The sequence below is a fragment of the Herpailurus yagouaroundi genome, unplaced genomic scaffold (genome assembly GCF_014898765.1).
Source record: "Herpailurus yagouaroundi ecotype Mexico unplaced genomic scaffold, PumYag 140, whole genome shotgun sequence".
Lineage (NCBI taxonomy): Eukaryota > Metazoa > Chordata > Mammalia > Carnivora > Felidae > Herpailurus > Herpailurus yagouaroundi.
In genome coordinates, this window is record NW_024412395.1 from 3,526,939 (window position 1) to 3,546,904 (window position 19,966).

Here is a 19,966-nt window from a genome sequence, read left to right on the forward strand (position 1 = left end):
AAAAAGCCACGTTGACTTGTAGGTGTAGGTACTTGGCTGCCTAAGGCTTTCCACAAGTGTGTTTGCAAATTTGGGTCAGCAGAATTGCATCTTGCGGTCCCCCCAGGTGTTGTTGATGAATAGTGGAAACAAGCAAATGGTTAAACCTGTAAAGTCTAAGAATCTATTTTCCTATGGCAAAGTATACCATTGGCCAAAACTCAAGGAAAGGCAGAAACATTTGGATATAGAATAGATTTTATCCTTCAAGAAACATTTTATTCCTATCTTTTAAAGTGGTGATTAGTCATCAAATTTGCACATTGGAATCAATCAGTAGGGAAGCTTTTTCAGAATTCAAGTGCCAGTGTCTCACCTCAGTGATTCAGCATTCTCAGAAATGGCACCTCATCTTGCTTTAAAAAGCATATAAGAAAATTTGAAATTCTTCTGTAGTATATTTTCACATATTTTGAACTAGAATGTTGAGTATGTATACAAAGGAAAAACTTACCCATTCTTTCTCCTGAGAAGTAAATTAGCAGATATCAAACAAATAAGATTCAAGTAGAGCATATAGAAAAGAGCAAGTGAGAAAAACAAAAGTATATTCAGGGCAAAGAGTGCAAGATTTTATTATTTATTTATTTATTTATTTATTTATTTATTTATTTATTTATTTATTGTTTTTAATTTAGAGCATGATTGGGGGAGGAACAGAGAGAGAGGGAGAGAGAGAATCCCAAGAGGTTCTGCACAGTGAGTGTAGAGCCCAATGCAGGGCTCAATCCAGCAGACTGTGAGATCATGACCTGAGCTGAAATCAAGAGTCAGAAGCTTAACCAACTGAGTTAGCCAGGCACCCTGCTCTCCCAAAAAAGGAAGATTCTAAAAAACACAATTGCAAGAACAGGAGATCGTTAGAACCAACATAGTAATGGAAACAAGGGCATCAGTCAAAAAATACTTTTAAAAGGCTTCTTTCAGCTGTGACCATACTCTTCCAGGGTTTGAGTCAGGAAATGTAGTAGAATTTATGTTAATTAGATGGCATATAATGCCCTTAATGTACTCTCCAACTAAAGCCTCCTAGTCATGAACTAAAGATCCTTTTAAAAATATTTAATAGTGGTTTTCATTTCAAACCATATCATAGTTTTTTTGTTTTTTTGTTTTTTTCCCTTTTAGGGTTCAATTAAGGACCAACTAAAAGCATATGGAGCTCTTACTGAGAATGTGACTAGGAAATACACCCGTCAGATTCTGGAGGGCGTACACTATTTGCACAGTAATATGATTGTTCATAGAGATATCAAAGGTAAGTGATGAAGTATTTTTTAAGCATACAGTTATTTTTTTGTGAATCTAAATGAAACAGGTGATATGATTTAAGAAATTTAACATTTAAATTAGTACATCTACCTTTAAAATATCTTAGGAAAGCAATTCTGCTTTTTTTGCTGACTCTGTCGATATTCTGACCAATGTTCAGGTCTTCACAAGTGGGTAGCTCATCTGTCACGGTTCCAGAATCAATAAAGTTCAAATGATCATAAAAATGAGACCTTTCATACAGGGGAACATACATATATAGAACATAGGCATTAGAGTATAGCAGTTGAGAGTAGGGGCTCTGACACCAGATGGCCTGGTGCAAATTTGGGCATCATTGTGACCTTGGTCAAGACATATAATCTCTCTGTGCCTTAGTTCCTCATTTTTAAGGAGGATAATAATAGTGTCCAACTCATAGGAATTTTGTAAGAATTATAAATGAGTTACTTTATATAATATGCTTAAGGCATATATTTAGGAAACACTCAAATTAGCTGTGATGGTGATATGCTTTATGTTGAGATCATATTTAAAGCCATGGGGGTAGGTGTCACTATCTAGGGAGAGCGTAAGAAGAGGGAAGAAGAGAGCCCAAGATGAGCTTTGATAATCTGTAACTCAGTTAAACTCTCTTTTTAAAACTCAGAAACCCAACTGTTTTCAGGGAGCAGGTACGTAAAGGAAGTGAATGATGTGAGACAAAAGCAGTTGGCAGAGATGTTTCAAATTATGAGAGTGCCTACAACTTTGTACTGCATAGCGTATCCAGAGGTCTGATTCTGTAAACACTGGGTTGTGGCCCACATTTAAAGATCACTTTATTTAATCGGTCAGTAAGAAACACACACACATGTGCAGTTGATCCTTGAACAACACAGGTTTGAAATGTGTGGGTCCACCTATTCTTGAATTTCTTTTTATAAACTGTGGTACTGTGAATGTATTTTACTTATGATTTTCTTAACATTTTCTTTTCTGTAGTTTACTTTATTGGAAGAATACAGTATATAATACATTTAATATGCAGAATATGTGTTAACTCTTCATGTTATCAGTAGGGTTTCCAGTCAACAGTAGGCTGTTAGTAGTTAAATTTTGGAGGAATCAAAAGTTTTACGTGGATGTTCAACTGTGCCGGGGCAAGGGGTGCCCCTAACCCTTGTGTAGTTCAAAGGTCAACTGTGAATAATAAAAACATATTTTTATTGGTTTTTCTGGGGACTTTTTTGAGCTATCGGGTATTTAGTTTCTTTCTGGTATATGTTACATCATAAATATGGCCATATTCAGGCCAAAGGGAACATTCCTAACACGTTTCTGGTGACAGAGTAGAATCTGCTTCAGAATGCCCGAGCCAGATCGCTGGTATGGAGTGGAGCTTGCTAGTGTGTCTGGGAGGATGAGTACCTGCCTACTGATCTAAAAAGAAATAGTCTTTCACCTCAGTTGTCAAGTACAAAACCTGATAGCTTCAAGAACCACGTAGGGAGATTCTTTGATTGCAAATTATTCTATTAGGAATCACTTCTATTCAAGCCAGTTTCTCTTTAGTTTTCATAATGAGGAAAGGTAGAGGACCTGAGGGCAGCTACCCCTCAGTGGGTCCTCTTCTAACCTTGCCATTCCGGTAAATGAGGAGGCTGGAAGCAAGCAGATTTAAAAGCATTACAGGGCAAATAGGTTGATAAGAGAAAAGCAAGATATAAAACTGGATATGCAATGTGATCTCAAGTTTGCAAGATTAAAGTACAACCCAGGAGAACAATTTCCATATAATTAACAGTGATTATTTCAAAATGGCAGGATGAGTGATAGTTGTTTTCTTTTCATATGTTTTACTTTCTGTATTTCCCAAGTTTTTATAATGTGCAGTTTTTATTTTTACTTTTATTTTTTTAATTGTGCAATTTTTAAATAATGAGGGAAAAGGAAAGATAGTTGGTTGCTCTTAAAGTTTAAATCCATGAGCTCATAATGAAACTTCAGATAAAAACGAATTGATCATTGTTGCTAGGAACCAGCTCATTATTTTATAATCGGGTTCCTTTATTCTGCTTTTCTGTTACAAACTATACTACAGAGGACCAAATAGTGGATGAAAGGAAACATCTTTATAGAAGTGTGTTGGCTAACAAATGAGAAAAGAATAATAGAATAGTATCATTTTGCAACCACTAATTAATTAATAGATGTAAGCACTAAATATGAACAGTTGCTGACATCACTAAAACAAAGCCAGTCCAGCATTATGTACTTCCTATTTGTAGAATAATACATCATCATCCATGTAGGTGGTTCTGCAAAAAAAAAAAAAAAAGCAAAACTGAACCTGAATCTGATCAAGCCTCTAGATTCAGCTACGAATTATAGAACACATATCGCACAGATGCATATGTAGAATGACTCCTTGGGATGGAGACAGCAAGATCTGGACCATGAGGAAGCTATAGGCAAACAGTTCAGATTGTTCATAAATTACAAAGGAAAAAAAGGGATTGGAGGGAACTTTAGATTAGGAAAGACTTAAAAGATAGATCAGTGAGTCTCAATGTATGGACCTTATTTGGATTCTGATTTTTTTTAATGTTAAAAATAGCATATATTTAATAATATTAAAGAGTTACTGTCCATCCTCTTAGGTGTGATGAGAGTTTATATTTTAAGATAGGTACTAAACTGTTGATCCCGGTGTGTTGAATTTGCTTCAGATAATATGAGGGGGAGTAGCTAGCAGTATACATACTGATGGGGAAAGATTGTGGGTACTATATTCTTGTGTATGCTTTTGTGTGTTTGAAAAGTCTCCTTAAAAGCCTACTTCTAATGTACTTAAAATTAGCTTTAAAAAGTTGCAAAGTTATTTTGGTAGCTTGGCTACACAGTTTCTCCTCAGCGTTCATAAGAATGGACATTGGTTCGTCATTGGTGATTACTCCATGGCTTTCCCAGTCTGTGTCCATGGCTCCCCCAGTCTGTGACCTGCCTGGGATTGTTCTTCCCATCTCATTGACAGTAAAAGCTGGCTGGTTTGTTGTCCTTACTCTGGCTAAGCATTTTATAGGGAGTGGCTTTTTTGACAGAATATCTCTGCAAGTTTTGAGCGGTGGGAGATGTTAAATAGGCAGTGTGCTGTTTTTGAGGATCACTGGTGTCCTTATAGCACGCTTAGTCTCATGGCATATAGAGAATGGATCCTGGACCCTCCTCTGGAGAGAGGCTCTGGGGAGTCATTGCTGACTAGCTGAGGAGTTTGCTGGGAGAACAGAAAGACAAGTACAGAAGTCCATGGTGGGGAATGCACAGTTTACATTCTCTCTCTTCTATAATGCATATTTTCTCTACTGTTCACTCTCCTTCTTAGAGGCCATTAAAAAAAAAGGATAAAAGGACAAATAAGGGTTTTTTTTTTAATATAAAATATAGTTAAGGTAATGGAAGACTTAAAAAATGAAAATTGAAGTAAAGCTTAAAGATTAGAACAGATATGTTAATATAATAAATTGCTTATTTAAGAACATGTTATGGGGTGCCTGGGTGGCTCAGTCGGTTAAGTGTCTGACTTCAGCTCAGGTCATGATCTCACGGTTTGTTAGTTTGAGCCCCGCATCAGACCCTGTGCTGACAGCTCAGATCCTAGAGCCTTCTTCAGATTCTGTGTCTCCCTCTCTCTCTGCCCCTTCTCTGCTCATGCTTTGTCTCTCTTTCTCGAACATTAAAAAAAAAAAAATTAACAACAAAAAAAAGAACATGTGTATTGAAGAAGCTAAAAATGAGAATAGAAATAATTTATATAAGACAGAAACCAGATCTACAATCCCCGAAGAAAGATTGAATTTTAAAATGATAAAGGGAAGAATAAAGAATAAGAATAAATTAACATAGCACCTAGATCTTGATTTCTGATACTATTCTCCACTAAAAGGAACCAGGGCTCCTTGGAGGAATGACTGATTCTAGGACTGGTGCAGGAAATACACAAGTTGAGCCAGGAGCACCTTTTAGTGCCAGAAAGTAAGAAAATGCTTTTAAATACCCACAAAACCCAAAACAAACAAGAACACAGTGATTCAGGGTATGGCCAAGGGACACAGGAGCCAATACAAAGAGCTCCCAATGGTCAAAGCTGGAACAACTTGAGCAAAAACATGATGCCATATTTGAGTATAACTCAGAGTATAAAATAAATATGTGTATTTATACACAAAAGAAAATATGTGTATTTATATAAATGAAGGTTTGAATGAATAAATAGGAGAGAGGAGACAAATGTCCCTTGCAGAATAATTACAAATAATTTATGTAGCTGGTCAGCCTTGAGCACCTTAACTGGGGATTGTGCATAGTGAGCTTCTTCCAAAGAGTGCGGTATGGAAACGGGGGAAGAGTAACTTTCAGTGTGGAACTCAGCAAACACTATCTCACGCCCCACGAGCAAGAGCAATTTATAGTAAATACAATTAGAAGTTTATTGTAAAAGTGAAATTTTAAAACGGCTCAAAGCTAACTTATAGAAATTGAGAAATAAAATTAGTATAAAACAAAACCCAGTAAGTACTAAGAAAAACTGTAAAATGTGAGACAACTAACATTAAATTATAGTAGTGGGGAAAGTGCTAGAAATTGTTGATTATGAAGGTCCCCCAGGAAGTCCCTGAGGAGGAGCTAGCTCCTCAGGGAAAGAAGCTGTAGCATGGGCTTCTCGCTTTGTTTCAGAGAAACTGGGGCCAAAAGCCTGCTGTTGCTTTCTGCATCCTTCTCTGAGCTTCACATTCTTAACTCTTTCCCCCTTTTTCTTTGTCATCCTCGCCTCCCACACACTCCAGTCCTTTTCAGTGGGCGAAGCTTTTTAGTTCCTGAAGTATACAGAGCTGACTCTAAAAATTCAGTGTTTGTGCAGTAAGTCCTTAATGAGCCCTGGCTGTGTGACTGGCATCATGCCAGGTACTGCTCGGAAGACGAAAAGCAGCCTAATTTTGGAGACAGACTGAAGAGTCTACTAAGTAATTCTCTACCATTGTTTTTTTAAAAATTTTAGGGGCGCCGAAGTGGCTCAGTCGGTAAGTGTCCGACTTTGGCTCGGGTTATGATCTCACGGTTTGTGAGTTTGAGCCCCGCGTCCAGCTCTGGGCTGGCTGACAGCTCAGGGCCTGGAGCCCGTTTTGGATTCTGTGTCTCCCTCTGTCTGCCCCTCTGCTGCTTGCACTCTGTCTCTCGCATTGTCTCAAAGATAAATAAACATTAAAAAAAAAAAAATGAAAAAAATTTTTAAACAGCCAATAAAAATAATGAATTGAGGATGTTTTTGTATTTTTAGGTGCAAATATTCTGCGAGATTCAACAGGCAACGTCAAACTGGGAGATTTTGGGGCCAGCAAACGCCTTCAAACCATTTGTCTTTCGGGGACAGGGATGAAGTCTGTCACAGGCACACCATACTGGATGAGCCCTGAAGTAATTAGTGGAGAAGGCTATGGCAGAAAAGCAGACATCTGGTAGGTTTTGATGCTAGTTTTGCCTGAAAACACTTACCTTCTTACATAATTCCACCTAAAATGGAAATTACTGAGCCAGACTTAGATAATCTTTTGTACTTTTAAATCAGATGTCAGGAAGGGTGCCTGGGTGACTCAGTCGTTAAGCGCTGGACTTCGGCTCAGGTCATGATTGCACTGTTTGTGGGTTCAAGCCCCACATCGGGCTCTGTGCTCACAGCTCAGAGTCTGGAACCTGCTTTGGATTCTGTGTCTCCCCCTCTCTTGGCCCCTCCCATGCTCATGCTCCGTCTCTGTCTCTCAATAATAAAGAAAAGTTAAAAATTTTTTTTAAAAATCAGATGTCAGGATTACAAGGATTACTATCATTTTCATTTTGCTTTCTTTTTTTTAAATGTGTATTTATTTTTGAAGGAGAGAGAGACAGAGTGTGAGCGGGGGAGGGGCAGAGAGAGAGAGAGAGAGAGAGAGAGAGGGAGACACAGAATCTGAAGCAGGCTCCAGGCTCTGGGCTGTCAGCACAGAGCCCAATGCGGGGGCTCAAACTCACAAGCTATGAGATCATGACCTGAGCCGAAGCTGGACACCCAACTGACTGAGCCACCCAGGTGCCCCTTCATTTTGCTTCTTTGTGGCTTAATAATTAAACAAAAGGAGTTTTTGAACCTGTTTTCCTTTCTTTAGACAGGATTTCATCTAAAGCAGATTTCAGCATTAGAAAACTACCTTCATTGTATTTCCCTGAAGATCTTTGAAAGTTATTAACCTTTTTTGCTAGTATCTTGTAATTCAGTTAATCTTTAGTTTTTTAATAATTTTAAGTGAGAACATAAAATGGTTATTTTCTATTTCTCACTGAGAAAAGTGTTTAATAGATTAATCATTTTAGGCACCTAAAGGCAAATAGTTTCTTTTTTTTTTTATTCTTTTTATTTTTATTAAAAAGATTTTTTTTAATGTATGTTTATTTTTGAGAGACAGAGCACAAGTGAGGGAGGGGCAGAGAGAGAGGGAGGCATGGAATCCAAAACAGGCTCCAGGCTCTGAGCCGTCAGCACAGAGTCTGATGTGGTGCTCAAACTCATGAACTGTGAGATCATGACCTGAACTGAAGTCCAGCGCTTAATCAACTGAGCCACCCAGGTGCCCCAAGGCAAACAGAATTTCTAATGTTTGTGTCCTTTGTAAGACAAAAGTAATATTTAATAATCAGGTTAGAGAATTACATAATACCAAGCAAAAATTATAAAATTAATAATGTTCTCTGCCTAACCATTTGAATTAGCCCTTATTGTGGTTTATTTTCATTGATTTTACCTTTAAATTTTAGTTTTATATAATTATAATCCTTCAATGAAACTTTAAACTTGAAGTCAAGTTGTATTTAAATGTATATGGACTTCAGTCCTGTTTCTTGTGTCATTAAGTGACTTTCCTTCATGGTGATACTGTTTGTGTAATTTTTTTTTCTAGGAGTGTGGGCTGTACTGTGGTGGAAATGCTAACTGAAAAGCCTCCTTGGGCAGAATTTGAAGCTATGGCTGCCATCTTTAAAATTGCCACTCAGCCAACAAACCCAAAGCTGCCACCTCATGTCTCAGACTATACTCGAGATTTCCTCAAACGGATCTTTATAGAGGCCAAACTGAGACCTTCAGCTGATGAACTATTAAGGCACATGTTTGTGCATTATCACTAGCAGCCGGTACCTCTACTGTGCCTCTACCCAGCTCCCATCAATTCATTCACCTTCTCTCTGACTGCACTTTTCTTTTTTATAAAAAAGAGAGATGGGGAGAAAAAGACAAGAGGGAAAGTATTTCTCTTGATTCTTGGTTAAGTTTGTTTAATAATAGTAACCTAAATTTTTTATATTTAATCTTTTTTTTCCCTTTCAAGAACTTGAAACTCCTTTTTTTTTTTTTAATTTTTTATAATGTACTGATGTGGTTCAGAGAGATAAAAGCACTTTAGTACATAGTCACTCTTTTTAGTACAAACAAATCATTTAAAATACCTAAAGATTGTAGAGTCTTTTCCTGCGTCACTGACCGATTGATTCGTGGTGATGGGGAGACATGAAAAACAAGGAGAAGAAAATGATGTATGATTTGTAGTTTTTAGTGATAGTATTTAAAATAGATCCTCATTTGTGGGGTTGAGCCCTAAACTTGAGTTTAGGGTAGGTACTCAACTTAAAGAATATAGGTTCCTTCTTATATCTGTATTCTTTAGATCCTAACCTCTGTCTACCAAGCTTTTTGCTCAGTAGGAATCTCGATAGAAAATATGAATCTCTAAGAGGTATGTTTATTTGTTAATTCTAACCAGTATAATAAGCGAATACACTATAATAGATCCATGTTACTGGAATCTGTAAACCTTGAGGGATAGCTTTCTGCTTAAAAAAAAAAAACAAAAAAACAAAAAAAAAACGGTACTATTTTAGTTTAAAGCAGATATGGGAAGTCAGTGAGCAAATCCAAATTAAACGGCAAAAAAAGATTGCTCTATATCAGCATGCGAGCAGATGAAACCACATTTGCCAGTCAAAAGAAATAAGGAAAAGAAGAACTAAATATTATTTAGTATATTTGCAACTGTGTTCTTTATCAGAGGTAGACAGTCCCAAAATTAAGGGAAAAAAAAAATCAAAATCATGTATACTGTATTTCCCTATTTCTAGCTCCTGATTCCCCATGGATAACATTCTTTGGGAACTAAGAATTTAACTTGGAGTATCATGTGTTACAGCTAGTGTCATGAGATAAAATCCTTGTTCTTGGGATCACAGAATACTAAAGCACCAAAAAATAGTTACCATGTAAAATAGTGGTTCTCACATCTCAGATGAGGTTACTTTTGCTTTGCATTTGGCAGTGCCCAGAGATGATATTTCCTGTCACAACTAGAAGGATGTTAGTGGCATCTGGTGTCCCAAAGCCAGGGACGCTGCCAAACAAACTACACTGTACAAGTACAGCAACCCTGTTCCCCAAGTAAAGAACTATCCTGCCCAAAATGTTAAAAGTGGTGAAGTTGAGAACCCTGATGCAAAGACCAGCCCCAGTTATAAACTGAAAACAGCCATTTGCAGAGCAGGGTCCTTGCAAAAAGTAAATTTCAGAGAGAAAGTGATGCATAGTGCATAATGAGGGTTTTACAAGAGCAGATACCACTACTTTAAGTCAAGGGTGAGTGATCTCAACAAACATAAGATAGCAATCCTTTCCTTACCAGCTGCATATTACACCAAAACCAGTACCTTCCATTGTAGAAACAAAATGAATTTAAACACAGAACCTGTTAAACCCAGCCATCTGTATGTATTCTTTCCTCAAAAGTCAGTTCATAATTGTGAGAAAAGCAAAGCATATCAGAAAAGAGTATTAACTATTTTATGGGAAGGTTTAAGGTATTTCTAGTACAGCGTATCCCCTAAGAGCAAGGGCATCCAGTGGAAAGAGGCAGCTGGGAAACTCCCATTAGCTCTAATGGACTTATGCTACTGAAAAATATCAATAACATCAGTAATTTGGCTACTTGCGATTTTTTCAGCATATTAAAGCAAGTGCTAAGTGCTTTATTTTTAAAGGTTAGAAAATAGTCTTTTTGGAGGCCCTAAATGTGTTGCCTTTTATAGGGTTCATAAGGAGCTCTGGTATTTTATTTTCTGCTTAAAGGTATGCTCTTCTAGGGACTCTTTTAAATTACTTTGTTTCTGAAGATAGGTAGATCTTGGTTTCCTATATCAAGGTCCTATCTGGCATTTTCTGTAGGAATATTTGAAATACCACTAGCTAGGCTGAGAAAAAAGTCAAAGCACAAATATGCTTGTCAAAGTTTCTCCCATACGCTCATAATCAAAGGAAGCAGCTTACAAAGAAGAATATGAATTAGTGGCCCTTCCCCGGGAAAATCAACTGCCAAATCTTGTGCTATAAACATAGTAACCAAGGATGTGGATCTATTATAATTTCTTTATCTTTTATGAGTGAAGGCATCTCTTCTGCTTGAGCAAGATGGTATCTGGACCAGTGGGCTTTTCCTTCATTCCTTTGTCTTGTGTAGTCTTGATTTCCTTTGGGCTCATTTTTGGTCTGTCAGGGTAACCAGCAGTGTAGAATATGAGACAGATGCTCTTTAGAGAGAAATCTTGGGGGACTGTGAAACCCAAAGCAAAATCATTTGCTTTCTTCAGTCTCTTTTTTCTTCTGTAAGTGCCATAGAAAATAAATTCACCTGAAAAGAAATTACTGCTTTAACACTGCTGCAGAAGACCTTTGTTTTATAAGGAAAATGTGGGAAAGTATCGTTCTTTATGTAAAGACTTTAAAATAGACTAATAGTTTACAGAATTGCTATATAAAATGTGATGTGAATTTATTTCAAACAAGTTGTAAAGGTACCAAAACCACAATAAAAGTTAATATATTATACAAAAACTACTAGAACAAAAAAGCTTGAAGTGGGATGAGGTGTGAAAGACCAAAAGTAAATTAAAAAAAAAAAAAATTGAAAAGAACCTCCCCTCCCCCCCCCCCCCCATTAGGGGCGGTTAAATATAACACTCCAATTTTTTCTTTCTAATAATGGTATGGATCAACAAATGAAATTTGAACTTTTAAAGATGACTCAATGTATTTTGTTTTTTAAATGCACAACTGATTCTTCTATACTGTAATATTTCTTTGCTGAGGCTGGAAAATGGCCAGACTGCTGACTTTGTGCCTTTATAATGTGTTCTGCTTTGATAGTGGCAGACTTTTTGGTGCTGGAGAAGATTCACTAGCAGTCTTATATGTGCTTTTCAGGAAATATCTTTCTACGTAGGCCTTGAGAGATTCAAAATGGCATGACTTAGGCTTGGACCAAATACAAGATCTTTTACATTGCAAACAAACTGTACTGAATAAAAGGGTTAAAAAACATCACAATGACTAATGGAAATTTTGATGGTAATTCTTTAAAATGTATTTAAAAGTATACAGACTTTGAAATTTTCAGTATGAATATCTTGAAAATTTTTCAATTTTTCTCATTTATAAAACATGTTTCTAACTTGAAAATGCCTTAGAAAGTTCTCAAAGGCAGTCAACCTTACATAATTTCTATGAGATTGGAATGTTAATGCATAGACAGAAATATAAAAGAAAATGAAAACTTGAATTGGCTTTCACATGAGGGAGGCTTTATTTTATTACCAATAGAAAGTACATGAAGAAGGTGGAATTATTTCGTTAATAGCTCTCTGCTGCTTTAGCTTTTATATATGTCAGGTGTGGTCTGTAGTACTTCTGAGATGGAATTGTTATAAGATATGTGAAGACACTAAGAAAATCAAATCTGAATAGTTTATAGGGATGACCAAGCTTGGGTGCAAAAGCCAAGATGTTCGTCAGATGCAGATTGACCCACAGAAGAGCTCTGTGCCAATGGTTTCATTTGGGGTCTAGAGACCAGTAGCTGGATACACAGTCACCTGGTGTCAATCAAATATAGGAATCTATCAATTTCTTTTAAAGAGGGTGAGTCTTTTTCACTTGCTTATTCAATAATTGTGGTTTATTATGTCAGGTACTAGATTAACTTATCCCTTAAGTAGGTCACAGTCTAGGAGGAAACATGGGCAAATGGATTCTTATTTTATGGCATACCCTAACTCTGAAAGTTTAGCACTGATTTTTTTTAATTCTTTTTTCTTTAAATGTTTACTTATTTATTTTGAGAGAGAGGGAGTGGGAGAGGGGCAGAGAGAGGAGAGAGCAAGCTTCGCAAGCAGGCTCCGCACTGTCATTGCTTAGCCCATCGTGGGGCTGGAACTCACAAACTATGAGATCCTGAGTTGAAATCGAATCGGAAATCAAGAGTTGGACACTTTACCAGCTAACCCACCCAGGTGCCCCCAGCAATGATGTTTTAAAATGCTGTTGTTTTTTATGAAATGAGGGGAAAGAAATTTTGGGTAATCTGGCTGTTACAAACTAAAATGTCATTAACAGAGATTAAAAGTATCCCCAAATTGGAGGGACCCTCTGGGGTCAGGAGGCCTTTCTCAGAACTCCCTCTTGTATAAAAGTTCAGTACCTACTCAATTCCTGTGATGAGGGGCATAAATTCCATAGGTTTTTTTTCCCTGCTTTTTCTTTCAAAGAGAAAATAAATTTTTTTTTTTTAGTCTAAACTATTAAAATGCCCAAAACATTTGATAGAAATTGAATCCTGTCAACAGTGTTACATATGCCAGGATCAGGACAGTGTCTTGAGACCTCATTATTTTATATTAAGTTTGGCCTTTTTACAGATGTAATGTTCATATTTATTTGAATTTTAAGATTGATTAACTGTTAATGAAAAGCAATTTAATTGTTCATTTTTGGTAGTGCCTTTTTCTCTGTATGCCTTAATTTTATTTTATATCAATAATAATTCAAGTTACCCACCGAAATGAAGGTTTTTCCAAAATCAGTAGGCTTCAAGAGTTCATTTGGCCTTGGGACTGTATATTGACCCTTAAATCTTTCTTAATGCCTGCTTCCTCCTACCCTTTTCTACCTCTTTTTATTTTACATATATATATGTACATATTTTACATCTATATATGTTAGAAGAGAAACATTAGCGTTAGTCTATGATAGACAAAGTGCAGTCTCCACTAGACCTGAATGCCTACGATAAGGATAGAAAGAGGTATTCTAATTCTAAAGAGACATAGCAAATTTTTTTGCAGGTTGGTAACTTGACTGTCAGTCACATTGGCACTGTCCAAATTCTTTGTATATCATGGTTTAGTGATGATTTTCATAGCAGGGCTAGAATGGTTGATTTTGCCCTAAAGAGGTGATTTAAATGGTTTACAAATGTTAAGGCAATGAGACTTAGGGCAATGCGCAAGGAATCCAGGGATAGCAGTTCTGATCCTTACTTTTAATTAACATTTTGACTAAAAACTCTTACTTTTCTGTGAAGAGAGAGACTGTGTTTGTGTGTGTGTGTGTGTGTGTGTGTGTGTGTGTGTGTCTGTCTGTCTGTCTGTCTGTCTGTGTGCACGTGGGAGTTGGGGCAGGGCTGGGAAGGAGGGAAAGGTATGAATGTTCAACTAGATTAGTCTCCGTTCTTAGAAGAACAACTGAAAAGTGTATGACCTACTGATGTGGGTGAGTGTAATTGTCTTCAGGTAGGAACGCCAGCATATTTTCCACAAGTAGCTAGTACAAGTGATTGTTTAATAAAGATATTTATTGTAAATTGCCAAGCTTTTGGTTGGTAAAAGTAGATTAAAATTGAATTTGTGTGTGTGTATAATAGCTTATATATAATTCTGAAATAGAAAATAATTGATTTTGCATAGTTCTTCATGAGCTCTTTGGAATAGAAATTCTTCCAGACATTATGAAAACAAGCTTCCTTAGCTTACCAAGTATTCAAAAGGAAATTGTCTTATACCTCTTTTTGGTTGGCTGAGAAGGCGTGCTGTGAAGCCACTGTTCCTACTTCATAGTTGCTTTAGCTTTGCTTTGACTTCTGCCATGGTCTGGACGGTATGCCATAATAGAGGTGGAAAGTATCAGGGCCAACCATCTCTCCATACTCACCTGTCAGAGCTGTAGATGGTGATGAGCTCTCAGGGGAGTCTAGAGAATCTTCTCTTGGTGATAGAGCAGACATGGTTCAGTCTCAGAAAGTTGAGGGAGGAGTCATAGCTAGAGTAAAGAAAAGAATACATTTTTATTTGTTGCCTGTATACAGTCTCATGTAAGTCTTCATATTTTTCATAATTATGCATTTTAATTGATAGTAGTATGATACTTTAGTTTATAACGGCAAAGGCATCTAGTCAGTGAGTACTGTTATTCCCTATGCCTGATGACTCCTTGTTTGTATTCACAATCTGTATTATCAGAATCACTTTAAACCAAAGCTTTTATATTCCCTGCACACATAGCCAAAATGATGATCACTGTTACTTCTGCCCACCTGTAAGCTTATAGTATAATTGTGATAAAGCAGGTACTTGTAGAATTTGTATCTCAATCTATCCTTCAAGTAAAAAGACAGGTGCTCAGTATTTGCATTTAGACATACAGAACGTACTTCAACTATTATGGAACTATATAAACATTACAAACTTGAGCTTGTACATGTGCCAATCTTATTGTCATTTGACCATAGATGCATATACGTATACGTTGACATGTGATGCCTCAGGTTGGTGGCATACTTTCTTCCTTGTGTCTTAACATTTATGAACTTGTGTTTGACTTGAGGGGCTTTTAAGAAAGCTGTGAAGAAAAGTAGGTTATGGGCTGATGTCTGCTTTGTGCCATAGACATTTTGGAACATAAGGAAGAGCCTGCTCTCCAGTATACGTGCAGAATTCGTCCCCAGATAAGGATTTCTTAGTCCCTTTATGCCAGTCGAGAATGGTAAAGTTTGTGACTAAACTGAAAAGCACTTTTGTGTTCCTTTATATTTTTTTAGAATTAAAAAAAAAAGAAAAGAAAACATGTAACTAGTGGTGATTTTAGCATATGTATTACTTGGAGGGGAGAGAGAAGTAACAGAGTCCCATCTTAAGCTCTATTAGATACTTAGGCTCCAAAATGGATTTGACATATTCTAATTTTTCCAAAGACTTTTCCACCTGGAATAGGAAGAGAGAGCTAGTGGAAACATTTGAGCTGGAAAGGCTTATGGGCAAAGGAAAGTGGGCCAAACCCTTGCAATATACCCTGTTCAAGTGCAAGTACAGTGTCTACAGATAAGAATACTTCTTTAAAAACAAACAGTTGTTTGTAATACAATCTTAATTAGTAAGTAAAAGGTTTACATTTTTTCTATTGCTATTGGTTTTAAAATTTGCTAGCCTGCATTCTGAAATATTATAAGAGTTAATACCAAAAATACTTTTAATGTCTGACATCTCTTACATTTCACATGGTTCTTTTTATTCAAGTATCATTGTAAATAAAAGTAAACTTGGATAAATTTGAGAATAAACTTTTAATTGTTGCAAACTATGATTATCAATTTGTAAATTTACCCTTTGACCTAATGTACATTTTTTAACGTAGCCATTAAATTGTCTATATTTAATCTATTAGTTTCTCTCTGTAAACGTTTTTAATCTCAGTTGAATGCTGGGCAGTTTATAATTATGTACAAAGGTGTTTTTTTCCTATCAAAGTTGACTTTTGCACATTTTTGGAAATGTTTAATTTGTACACTGATTTACTACTCTGACCAATAATTGTTGATGGGTGTATGAGTATCACGAATGCGTGCATTGAACTACTGTCTGTGTCTTTTATGTTTTAACTTCTTTCAAGATGTAGCCATCAGTAACTGCACTGCTATTACTGACTTAAATGGACTTTCTTGCTTTTACAAAGTATACTTATCTATGGTTCTATCTTTGTTGGAGAACTCAGGAGTTCAACATCGCTTTCTGATTTTATATGTATTCTAAAATCATGACTAAGTTGAAAGTATGCTTGTAACTCTGTGTATCAGGGGATGTGTGTGTGGAGATGTCTTTTTCTGTCTGTAGGCACATGTATATATCCCAGTAATTTCTTATTTTCATTTTATTTCTACATTTTTATGAACTTGTTTTATATGCGTACTGTTTAGTTAGAATAATTAAATATATATAAAAGCTTTCTGAGAGATTATTTACTATATGAATATATTTTCAGCTGGCTGATCAAAAATATTTTTTTAATTTTGTTTTTAACCATTTAAAATGTATTTGTATTTCCAGAATTGGATGCAAATTTACTTAGATATCAATTAAAATACTCTTGCAAGGAAGGGAATTGAATTCTCCTGTGAGAATTCTGTGAAATGCAAATTAAGAGGAAAACTAGGTTTTAAAGCAGTAGCAAGAACACACTGTCCACAAAATGGCCTTTGAATCCTCAAAGCTATGAAAAAATGTGAGAAACTAAATTGTCTTGAAGAGATGTCAAGATTTTTTATAGCTGCAGTTGCTGTTGGCCTGTCCTGTTGTTTTTGGGTATTTTCCTATTATTCTACCCTAAAGATTTAAACTTTTAGTTTTTCTCTTACTGGGCAAAATCAGACCGCATTTATAAAACAGTACATTGACATATTGTGATCCTCTGTAATTGACTATAAATTGGTTTAGAAAAGTTTGAACATACATTGTTGTGTCTTTAGTGTACTGTGTATTTTAAGTAACTGGCAGAAAAAGAATTGGAAATTAAATTTCCAATCTGACAATGTTATTGTACTTAAGGAAGCCTTGTTTTTAATATGCGGTACCACGTAAAAATTATTTGTATTAGGAATAAAGTCCACTGTTGAAGTTGAATGTCACTAAACGTATTATGTTACAAGGAGCCGGTATGATTAGAAAAACCTACCAGAAGCCAGATACAGTGTGGTATGTGCCACATTTCATGCACATTTTGACTTTGTGTTGTTCATTCGAAATTGTGCTTGTAAAAATGTATAAAATTTCTGAGTTTTACAATTTTTATGTACTTATTTTTTCTTGCTGGTAAATAGCTTTTTTTTTGAAATCTAATGTGAAAGGAAACCATGTTTATATTTTGTTAGTGATCAATGACTTTGTTTATATGGAAATTTGTATATTGTTGGCTCACATCTTTGTTTAGATTTCTTGTGCATGAAGGCCTGCAATAATTAGCACAATGAAAATTGCTTTTTCTTCATGTTAGTTCATTTTTTTTGAAAGATTGTGGTGCAAAGGCTTACTCTGAGTAACCTTCTGGACTTTGGAATGAATATAAATGAATGGCACTTTGAGTGTTAATAAAGCTGATATTTATTTCCACTGTGATTGATTTGTCCAGATCTGTTCTTGACACAGTGTTTTCTCAATTGTCCCTCCTTTGCCTTAGTTGATCACTCTCTAGGACACCAACCCCAGACTGACCTGGAAAACATTGCAGTTAATCTTCCCCTGGATAGATCTGTAATGTCCTACCCAACATGCTCTGGCATGTCTTTTAATGGACACTTCAATTCTCGAAATCAGAAATTAACAGTGATTAAAAACAAAAACAAAGCTTACTACCAGAGTGTAAGGAATGTATACTCCCACAGTATTAAAGATCATTTACATTAATACCTTCATATAGAGGCAACTTAGTGATGCAAGTCAAAAACCTCAGAATATTGTATATCCTCTCACCCAGCAATTTTCTAAGAATTAATCCTGTGGAAATGGTTGCAGATGGGCCAAGATTTGTCTATAAAAGCCCAAAATTGAGGCTTTACAGGTCCCAACAATAGAGGCTATTGTAACAAAGTATCACAGAGTGGGTGACTTATAACAGATGTATTGTTTCAGCTCTGGAGGCTAGAAGCCTGGAATCAGGGTGTCAGCAGGACCGTTCTCCCTCTGAAACCTGTAGGGGAATCTTTCCTTGCTTCTCCCTAGCTTCTGGTAGCCCCAGGCATTCCTTGGCTTATGGCAACGTAACTAGTATCTTCATGTGATGTCCTCCCTGGGTGTATGTATGTTTCCCTCTTTTAGAAGGACACTGGTTCTGTTGGTTTAGGGTCCACCCTAATGCCCTTATTTTAACTTGACTATCTTTTGTAAAGATCTGTTTCTGTATAAGGTCACATTCTGAGGTACTGGAGATTAGGACTTCAACATATCTTTTTGTTGGGCGGGGGCAGGGGGTGTGGATACAAACCCATTATAGTCTGCCCTGTGGCCCCTAAAAATGTATACCTGCCCCACATGCAAAATACATCCAGCCAATCCCAACATCCCCCAAAGTCTTCATCATTCTAGCATCACCTCTAAGCCCAGCATTTCATCTAAACACCACCAACTCAAATCTCATCATCTAAATCACCCGCATCAGTTATGGAGAAGACCCCAGGTAAGGGTTCATGCTGGAGCAAGATTCCTTTCCATGTGTGAACCTCTCTGAAACCAGACTAGTGATCTGCTTTCAGAGCACAATGGTGGGACAGGCAGAGGAGGGACATTGCCATTCCAGAAGAGAGAGGTCAAAAGGGAAAAGGGGACATGGGTCCCAAGCAAGTATGAAACCTAGCAGAGCAAGTTCCACTAGATTTTAAGACTGGAGAATACTCGCCGCTATCTCCATGCTCTGTCCTGAGGAGCCCAGTGGCTGGTGACACTGCCACCTCACAACCAATGAGGTGGTCCATAGACTCAGATTTGTACCCTGGGCCTGCCCGTTCTGGGGGCCCTCTGCGCTGCCCTCCAGTCATTCTTCCCTCTTTCTTTTTGCTTCACAGTTCTTTCTTCAATTTATCTTTTTCTCTCACGTTTTACTATTAGCAGCAAGAGAAACCAGGACACACCTTCGACCTTTTCATCCAACTTCATTCATAGTTTCCAAGTTCTATTTTCCACCCAACAGAACACAATCCAGCCAAATCCTCTGCCACTGTATAGCAGGGATCACCTTTCCTATAATTTCCGATAACATAATCCTCATTTCCCTCTGAGCCTCACTAGAGTCACATGTAATGTCTATGTTTCTATCAACAGTCTCTTCAAGGCATTCTAGTTTTTTTCTATCCTGCATCTCAAGATTCCCCCATCCTCTACCCATTACCTAATTCTAAAGCTACCCCCATATTTTTGTTAAAAAAATTTAATTGAAGTATAGTTGACAAAATATATATTTTTTTAAATTAAAAAAATTTTAAAGTAGGCTCCATGCCCAATGTGAGGCTTGAACTCACAACTCTGAGATCAAGAGTCACATGCTCTACCAACCAAGCCAGGCAGGCACCCCGACATAATATATTTATATTAGTTTCAGGTGTACAATATAGTGATTCAACAATTCTGTACATTACAAAATGCTCACCATGATAAGTGTAGTTACCATCTGTCAACATACAAAGTTATTACGATGTTGACTGTATTCCCTATTGACTTTTCATCCTTGTGGCTTATTTATTTTATAAGTGGAAATTTGTACCTCTTAATGCCCTTCACTATGTTGCGCTCCCCCCCCCCCTCGCCCCCGCTTTGGCAATCACTAGTTTGTTCTTTGTATTTATGAGTCTGTTTCTATTTTGGTTGGTTCAATTGTTTTGTTTTTTAGACTCTGCATATAAGTAAAATAAGGGATTTGTCTTTTTCTGTCTGACTTATTTCACTTAGCACAACACCC

The 19,966-nt window shown here is 36.7% G+C and overlaps 1 protein-coding gene across 1 annotated transcript in view; it reads left to right on the forward strand.

Annotated features, from left to right (window-relative positions):
- The window catches only part of MAP3K2 (mitogen-activated protein kinase kinase kinase 2), a 98,288-nt gene extending 86,551 nt beyond the window's left edge, over window positions 1-11,737 (forward strand). Inside the window, exons 15-17 of the mRNA XM_040474757.1 lie at window positions 1,168-1,297; window positions 6,629-6,806; window positions 8,280-11,737. Coding sequence (XP_040330691.1) covers window positions 1,168-1,297; window positions 6,629-6,806; window positions 8,280-8,505 — 534 coding nt within the window. The 3' untranslated portion in view covers window positions 8,506-11,737. The remainder of the gene's footprint in view (window positions 1-1,167; window positions 1,298-6,628; window positions 6,807-8,279) is intronic.
- Window positions 11,738-19,966: the final 8,229 nt, after the last annotated feature.